This window comes from Hakea prostrata, chromosome 4 (genome assembly GCF_041222555.1).
Source record: "Hakea prostrata isolate BN-2017 chromosome 4, UWA_Hpros_2, whole genome shotgun sequence".
Lineage (NCBI taxonomy): Eukaryota > Viridiplantae > Streptophyta > Magnoliopsida > Proteales > Proteaceae > Hakea > Hakea prostrata.
The window spans coordinates 35,441,563-35,451,079 of NC_142603.1; the positions used below are offsets into that span (position 1 = coordinate 35,441,563).

At 38.3% G+C, this 9,517-nt stretch overlaps 1 protein-coding gene across 1 annotated transcript in view; it reads left to right on the forward strand.

Moving 5' to 3' along the window:
• The window catches only part of LOC149018743 (histone acetyltransferase HAC1-like), a 70,339-nt gene extending 65,864 nt beyond the window's left edge, over nucleotides 1-4,475 (forward strand). The window contains exons 16-17 of the mRNA XM_089152902.1: nucleotides 3,582-3,799; nucleotides 3,897-4,475. Coding sequence (XP_089009028.1) covers nucleotides 3,582-3,799; nucleotides 3,897-4,011 — 333 coding nt within the window. The 3' untranslated portion in view covers nucleotides 4,012-4,475. The remainder of the gene's footprint in view (nucleotides 1-3,581; nucleotides 3,800-3,896) is intronic.
• The last annotated feature ends 5,042 nt before the right edge of the window (nucleotides 4,476-9,517 follow it).

A 9,517-nucleotide genomic window follows, 5' to 3' on the forward strand; every position in this document is an offset into this window, starting at 1 on the left:
CTTAAGATGAAGGCATCTAAGGGATTGCTCCTCAGCATTCTTGGATGTATATCATAATAGAAAAAGGAGTCCAAGTTGTTGGAGGTTTGTTTCATGCAATGCCTAGAGTTGCTCAGATTCCTCCCCCCCCCCCGCTTATTAGGATTGATGACCTTTGGAGTAGTCTTTGTTCTTTAATTTATTTTTTGGTTTTTTTTTTTTTTTTTTTTTTGGGGGGGGGGGGGGGGGGGGGTTTAGCTGGTTGTTGGGGGGGGGGGGTGTTAGCTACCATTTTACTTAAAAGCTCACACTTTGAAGGAAGGACAACTTAAATATATACATCAGTACTCTCCTTCACTTAAGATGCCAAATTACATGGTCTTTGTACATGGTGTCACAACCCACACGACAATATTGGACCAACCTGACCGACTTCTATGTGATCCACAGTCACAAGATCGCCGGTCATGAATCCACAATAATAACTATCAACATGATACATTAATCGTGAACAAAAGAGAAAAGGTGATATTATTAATAAACTAAGACTATTGTGTGCATGAAAGGAATGCAAGTCAAGTGTGTTTATTACATCCTCTAATAAATTAAATTATAAATCTTCGTCCCAAATATAACACAAATCCTAAGTAATTATCTCTACGCTCCATAGGCACAATCAAAGCACACGTAGGATTTGTCGTGTAGCTGCTCGTAGGACTTAGCAGCTCTCACATCATACACCTCTGGCTGAGGATGTACCTCCAACTCAGTAGATCCATCATAACCTGTATCATGGTGGGAGATCTCGCTCGAGAGTGAGATCTCGCCACTCCAAAATAGAGAGATCTCGACTGAGATGGCGAGATCTACCAAAATTTTGGCGTAATCTCAGTAACCCATCTCGGTGGGTTTTAGGACCCCGATTGGGCTAAAATTTGGTATTTAGTCTATTTAAGGCCTTTTGAACACATTGGTGGCCTTAGAATTGTGAGAAAATAACCTTAACTACGTCTTCTAAGTCAACCCTATGTGTAAAACCGAAATGTAGAGATATCAAGTAATTCATGTATCAACTATAAAGTATTAAATACATTACACATCAAACTATCAAAGAACTTAAATGGCTTCAAAATTTTACAACCATAAGAAGTTTTAGACTTTTAGTAAATCATAAATCATAATCCATAAGTTCACAATCACAATCACAAGAGTATGTGAGTAATAAGATTACAAGACTATAAGACAACAAGAGTATCACTCAGCATTCTGCATCAACTGATTCTGAACGGTGGCCACATATGACTCTCAAGTCAACTCATCACTATAGTATGTCACATATAGGTTTAAATGTCACATTAAATTGGTTTCCATGAAAGTTAGATCAAAGCTTGTGGATCAACATATATTTACACTAAACTCACACACCCATTGTAGAATATTCTATTTGAAAAAAATTCAAATTTGAGGGAAAATCTTACCTTTGTTGTAGATCTAGTTGAAATAGGCTTGAATGATGATAAGTTGATGTTGTAGATGTCTTAAAGATGTTTAGAAGTTAAATCCCCAACAAATTCCGACAAAAAATCAAGTGTCTGGCAATTTTTGATGGTTGCAGCGAGAGAGAGGCGAGATCTCGGCGAGATATGGCGAGATCTTGGCTAGATGTGGCGAGATCTCCCATCTCGCATATCTCGCCCCTCCTCTCGTCTCACAATGTCAAAATAGCAAGATATCTCGCGAGATCTCCCACCATGACCTGTATAATCATCTAAGGAGAGGCCTCCAAGAGGGATGTGTTCCAATCCACTGAACTTGTGAAGAAACAATATGCATATATGTAAATATAGAAGTGCAAGATGCAATTAGGTCCCAGGATGCATACTAGTATGCTAACCATGTTGGTGTCTGTCAAGGTAAACATGCATTAAGACATCATTAATCTCCTTTGGGTAGGTCCACACTCTCAACTGGTCCCTCATGGCTCCTAACAATCTTTTAAGCTCCCATGATCGGGGTCCGAGGTAGGTCACCACTCTCACCATAATTAGGTTTAGGGGTATTTAGTCCATCTCATCACATCACATCATCACAACAATTAGTTTGAGATTGGCACATGTTAGGGAAAATCCTTAGCCATGCAAAGGTCATCTACTTGTCATGTTACCCATTGTCAAGTCTGACTTTCTTGTTGGTTTGGTATCCTTTCCATTCCATTCTAGGAATGTTGATCTTCACGGCTCCTAAATGTCTTTTGGATGAACATCTCGCAACCCTATGATCTGTACACATATAATATGGCAATGGTATTTCATGTCCCCTCACGACTCTCAACCATCTTTTGGGAGCCCATGAGCCCAGTCCCATTCCATATGCTACTCTACCATGAATGATATGCCTGTAGTAATGTCCCTGTCTCCTACGGCTCAACTGTCTTTTAGACGCCCACAAGTCACCTATTGCTACCACGGGTTGTTCAACTTCAATACCGTTGCCGAAAGGGTAGTAACATGTATTGGGATTCTAGCCATGCATCTAGACATACATTTATACATGCATACATACACATGAGATGGATGAGGTACCAAGGGCAATGGCCTAAACCACAACCCCTAATGTGTTTATAAATCTGAATGCAGTATGTCAACATCCTGCCTAACATGCTTTCATTCAAGTATATCATGAAAGCATTCAACAGCATGCTCAAGCATGGCGGGACCTTCCTACGCACTTCCTAGGTGTCGAATACATGACCTTGTTGTTCTGATATCATATGAAGTTCCCATCCCAAGAGTTCAAACCATTAGGTGGAGGGACTCCTATATGTATAAAGGGGGGCAGTGATTTATTTGTAGCTAATGTGCGAGAATTCTCCCAGTGGGGGGGGGGGGGGGGGAACCTCATGCCTGCAAAGCAAGGATAAAGCTGCATCTATTATGAACCTACAGAGAACATTGTCCGCTATGTATGCGCATTAGAAGTTGTGGTCAACCGACTCTTTAGCTGATGAATTTCAAGGGGTTGTTGGTTGGGATAACGCATTTGAGTATATCCTTTAGGAGGGTTCCCTGCCTTTTCCATCTATGATGGTTCTATATTAGTATTTCATCATTCACTTTGATTTGATTTTTAATAAAAAGTTTCTCCTCTTACAAAAATAAGCCCTTTGACCATCCTAAATTGGATGCATGGCATTTCTGTATGGGCTAAATCTTGTGGAATTATCATCCGGTTGTGCGGCAATCATATTTTTGCATGGGGAGATATAAAGCATCAAAAGTTGGTTGACAACTGTATAAGGTTACCAATATCATGGTGATCATTCTGTAGATATGGGATCAGAAACCTTAAACTGAAAACTGAGAACCAGAGGCATGAATTACCTTGGATAATTTGATGGTTCCAGCTGCTGAGATGTGACTTGTAAATTGCTCCTAATTCTGATCTAGAACTCTATGTTGGCATCTAGGGGGGTTTAAGTAAAATATATATATATATATATATATATATATATATATATATTTTAAGTTCTAGATATTGTATTATCAGTTAATGGAAATAATATATTTCATTACAACATCTCATGTGATGATATGCTGTTGCAGCTTAGGAAAATGCTCGATCTTCTGGTGCATGCTTCTCAGTGCCGCTCTTCGCATTGCCAGTACCCAAATTGCCGCAAGGTCAAGGGGCTTTTCCGCCATGGCTTTCATTGCAGAACTCGTGCTTCTGGAGGTTGTCTTCTCTGTAAGAAAATGTGGTATATTCTTCAACTTCATGCTCGAGCTTGCAAAGAATCTGAATGCTATGTGCCGCGTTGCAGGTGAGTGTAGCATTTTCCTCAATCTTGAAAAAAAATTGTATTTCCTTTGTTGTATAGGGCATATTTGAGTATTCCTGTTTACATGTAAATTGGCCAGGGACTTGAAAGAACATTTAAGGAGGCTGCAGCAACAGTCTGATTCTCGGCGGAGGGCTGCCGTCAATGAGATGATGAGACAACGAGCAGCAGAGGTTGCAGGGAATACAGGATGATGAAGATGTAAATAATAATAGACTTCAGGCACAAAAAAGCCTTGAGAGATATGATGTTGATCACATGCATGAGGGTGATCACATGAGCTATTCCAACAACTGTACTCAAACAAGGAGAACCAGGAGATCTTTTAGGAGCTTTTCTGGGGAGAGGGCATTATGCGGACAAGGTCCAAAACGTTGGGTCATCAATTGGATGAGGGTTATTGATAGTCATAAGCACTCTGCAGTCAGTGGAGTAGACCTGCCAGAGTCCTTCCGTTCAACAACTGCTAACCACATCCTTCCAGTACGCTAGTTGGAGTAGAATATCGACCTGCCGAGGTGATTCTTTGATTTATCCTCTGTATTTCAGTGCATCCTTGGGTGGACTGTGTACTATAGATGTTCTAATTTGTCCAAAAGGTAAAAGGAAATTGAAAAAAGAAGAATTTGGGTGACTATTTTTCCTTCTGGTTCTTTGTGGTGGTGGTGGTGGTGGGGTGGGGTGGGGAGGGAATGGGAGCAGTGGTATATCCGTGTATAGGAAATTTGGAGGGTCTAATCTTCTTTTTCTTTTTTTTTTTTTTTTTTGGCTGCCCGGGGGTGCTGGGGGAGGGCGGTTGGGCCAGCCGTAGCATTTTTTCTGCTGTTCTGCCTTGTAGAATTCTGTTTTATTTAAAAAATGGAAGGAAATCAATGTTTTCTAACCGCAGCCTTACCTTCCTGTAGTTTTGGAGGAGTTTTTGTTTGTCGCTGCGCAGGGTCTCTTTTGTGGTTTTCGGACTGTGAGATGTATTTTTGATATTAACCGGTCAGAAGTTTGTAACCAGAGTCATAGGATCATGAAAATGTCATGCGTCATGATCCAAGAGCTGTGCAAGAGGTACTCACATTGTCACATCCTAATCCGGGGGTTATCCGGATCAGCCCAACAGCAGGGGGTTTCCACATAGGTTCCCCTTTAGACCATCCCGATTCAGTTTCATTATCGACCCACATTCATATAATCTATTATTATGACAGAAAAAGCATAGAAGTTCAGTCATCCCAAGTATAAACTTGAATCAAAGTTTCATATAGATTTCCTCATGCGAGCTTAACCCCACGTCGACACCGATCCTAGGAGATGTGTTGCCCATGTGCGGCTCCTCCGCTTTTACCGCACTAAGACTTCTCCGTCTCCAGAGCTTCTCCTACTGGTTTGATCTTGAGTCTTGCATTGACATTTAAAAGGGAGATCCCCTGATAGGATGAGTTCTACCAAATTCATGAGGAGAATACAATGACATCTTAAATGCTTGCTGTGCAATCGTATATGTCATCCATTAAATGACATAGTGCAAGTCTCTAACTATGGTAACACGCTTTAGTAAATAATGTACTCTCGAGATGGTCTCTCAGTCCATGAAGAGAAGTGCAGATTGGGGTGTAGGGTAAGGTTCACACTCAGTACCACCGATGAGGTTAAGGGATTCTTAGCCCACTCTCATCAGCCAACCTTTCCTCTCAATACCTCACCACATTCATCATCCTCACCATCCACTCTTTGTCACCCATGAAAAAAGAAATGCATGACCATTGGTATAGGATTGGCACATGTTTGTGTTTCACCTACCCCAATGTGAGGCCTCTAATCTTGGTGCACTCTGTGGTTAAGTGACACTACCCTCAAGCACCCACTATCTTGGCCTAATATCCCTCTGCATTCTAGGAATGTAGATCCTTAAGCACCCGTTATCTTAGATGTACACCCTGACAACCCTCTACTAATACTTCAAGCCCCACTATGCTGGTATGACATGAAAGGGTACACTAGGGTACCCAATGTCTCCTTACGGTTCTCATTCCTTCTGTTGGGTGCCCACTACTCCATACCAAGGGTTGTGAACCTCAATTCCTCTGTTGGCAGGGTGATTACACTTCAGGATTGATCCTAGCCCAATGCAACTATATGAATATGAGAATGTATGTAGGAGTGCATGATCATGTGAGGCGCATGAGCATTCAAAGGCAACAGCTATGTCCATCACCCCTGACATATTATATGAATGCTATTTCTTAATACCCACAGACATAATCGTATTCACATGTAGTATTGAAGATATTAGACAGATAAATCATATTGAGTAGGTAGAGAGTGTATTGGTGCAAGACCCATATGGTTACACCCCTTGAATGCATGCAACATATTATCAACATTTCCACATTCACATTACAGTTAAGCCTCATCAATAACATAAACTAATTAAACCCTAAATCTAGCATTCAGTTCCCTTCACCTCGTTTATGTTTTCGATTCCAACTTAATTCCCTAGTTATGAAATATGTGTTAGTGACCAAGTAAAAATGATTCATTTCCCTAATATTACCCTCAAATTGGCTTCAATTAACCCTTTGTAGAGCACTTGTCAATACAACTCTCACTGATTGCGACAACATTGACCGGCTGTATCAACCAACCGGTCTGCTGATAGAAAACCACTCCAGAATTTGGAGCTTTTCCTCCCCATTTCCAGTTGACTTCCCATGAGTGTTCCTCACCCTTTTAGCCTTTTCTGATATAATTCATCAGCTAATTAAACCCCAATTCATCCTTCACTTTAGGTTCCATTTTACCCAAATCTTGGGTTTCAATCCCAACATTTCCTTATCCCTACTAAAATACTCTTTCATTTACATCGTTACTCCATTCTAGGCCCTTGAAACTTGCAGGAACCATTAATGGGGAAAATCGCTTTGATTATCCTACTTTCTTGCATTGATGGTTCCACTGATGGATTCATCTAAAAATCACTTGGGGAGATAGAGGGAAGAATGGCTTTTAGAAGTATTTTGAAGTTGATGCGTTAATCTGTTGAGAGTTTCCTCATGTTTTTTTTAATTTTTTCGTGGAGCTCTAATTTCTCTTGGTGTATTTTGATTATATGATTTTTAGCTTGTTGGAGAGCCCTTTTTTTAGCTTTTTATTTTATTTCATTCTAGTGACTCTGGATATAATTCTTGTGTAGATTCTACATTTTTCTTTTTTAATCCTTTACAATGATCACAGAAAAGCTTTCTTTGTGTCATTGTTGTGAATGATGGATGTGCAAGTGGAGCAACCCTAAGCTTTGGATCAATATGATATAGATTAGGCTAAAATATTTATGGTTTTGTTAAGATCTACAAAAACCATCCATAAGTTTAACATCATTTCGGTATGAGACGGATGGTAAGGGAATCACCCTATAATTACAATTCACATATTAATGAGACTTTTCTCCTTGTTTTTTCCCCTTTCTTCTTCCTTATGATTTCAAATTTTGTATTTTCTAGAGGAGGTATGATGTGTGGTTGTGATGAGACCTGTGAGTTTATGGGCTCACTACTACTTCCATGTAATTGTAGCATGGTACGGATTTTTCCTAAGATTCCTTATCAGAAATTTTGAAGGAATTGTGATGGTTCTGAAAGTATTTTCATTCTACGTCTTCCGAAAGTGTTTTGAAGTTGATGCTTTAATTTGTTGAGAGCTTCCTCATGTTCTTTAATTTGTTGGTAGAGCTCTAATTTCTCCTGGTGCATTTTGATCATATGATATTTGGCTTGTTGGAGAGCCCTTTCTTTTTTAGCATTTTATTTGTTAAGATTGTTGATTTTAGTGGCTCTGGATATGAGTTCTTTTGTGTATTTTGTATTTTTTTTTAATCCTTCACAATGGTTACAGAAAAGTTTTCTTTGTGTCATTGTTGCAGATGATGGTTTTGCATGTGGAGCAGCCTTGAGCTTCCAAGAATGAGCTTGGCTTGCATGGTGGCTTTTCGAGAGTGCCATCATATTTGTATTTTTAAAGAGAATATGGAAACCAATTTTAATTGTCTCTTGTGGAGATTGTGATCTTGGAGAACTTGCAAACAAGGTTGTGTTTTGATTATGAGTCCCGGTTACGGATGAATATAATGATGAGACATTTGAGTTGCTTGTGATTCTGGAGGGTAAAATCCTCTTTTGAGCAGGTATGTTAGTTATACCGGAAGGTTGTGATTGATTTATTGTGAGAGGAGAGGAGAGAGGTGGGGATGCTTCTTGATGCTCTCCAGAGAATGATGACCATCTCTAAAGAAAGAACATGAGGAAGCTCTATTATAGAAATGTGTTCTAAGTATTGATTTGATATCCTCTATTATAAAAATGTGTCTAAGTATAACCCATTTTCTATGTTTGGATTTTTCTTTCATTATAATTTTTATATACCTTTACTATGGCTTCACAGTTAGTTCTTATAATAAATGGCTATTGGTAAGAAAAGTTTCATTGATTCAAGTCCTTTTATGAGGGCTTCTATCTCGTATTCAATTGAGGCCAGACTTTAATAGGAAATTTTTTGAAGTTATATCTACATATTTGTTCAATATTCTTGAGGTGATTTCGGATGATTTATTTTAAGGAGAGTCCCCATCCTTCACATTATTTTTTAAAATTATGTGGACAACCTTAATGGTGTTATATTTTCAAATAATTATTTTTAATTTTTTAATTTTTTTTTTGATAGGTTTTATATCTTGATTGTTCCATTTATGTTATCCAATTGAAGAAGTTCTTTGATATAATAGTCCTAATATTTTTATCTAAATTAGGAATGAAGGGTCTAGCTTGATTTGTTAATCCTATGAATGATCTCATTTGGATAATGTTGGTTAATTTATCTGGGAACTTATATATATATATATATATATATATATATATATATATATATATATATACATTATTTTTAGAAATAAGTATTCTATGATTTATAAATTCTAAATATATAATTTGTAAATGACTAATATATTCCTGTGGTGTTTTGCTATAAATTAATATGTCATCAATATAAACTATGGTAAAGTTTCTATGTTTTATGAATATTTCATCCGTGCATTTTTGGAAGACAGAAGGAATATTTGAAGGCAAAATGACATTACTAACCATTCATAACGTCCTTTGGTTGTAGTGAATGATGTCAATTCAATAGATTATGGGCGCATTGTAATTTGATGAAATCCTAATTTATAGTTGGTTCACTTTTGAATCTATGACCCAAAGATGTTCCACTACTGTATTTTCGTGGTTAGGATTGTGTGAAACTTTGGGCTTTGATACCACTCTGTCACATCCCCCCAGCCGGTACCCTAACTGCAATACCTGGAGGTGTGATCTACAGCCCCGAAGATTAAGTCTTAACAATCATCCTCCTACATAAGCACAATAGTACAATCATGAGCAAGAAATAATCATTGTATTATTGTAACTAAATGAATAATCAAAGTATGGATCTCAGAAGGATCTCAAAACAATATCAAAGTACGAAAATGATACCAAAATAATAAGAGTAAAAGAGTATGCAGAAGTAAACTCTAATAATCAATATGCGGAAGAATACTCAAAACTTAGTATCTCCGAGGGTTTGTATTCTTGTAACTTGAAATCAATGTCAAGCTCATAATCCCACTAGCATGCAAGGCGACATCTATCACTGTTGATTGGAGTCGTGATAGAACTCCAT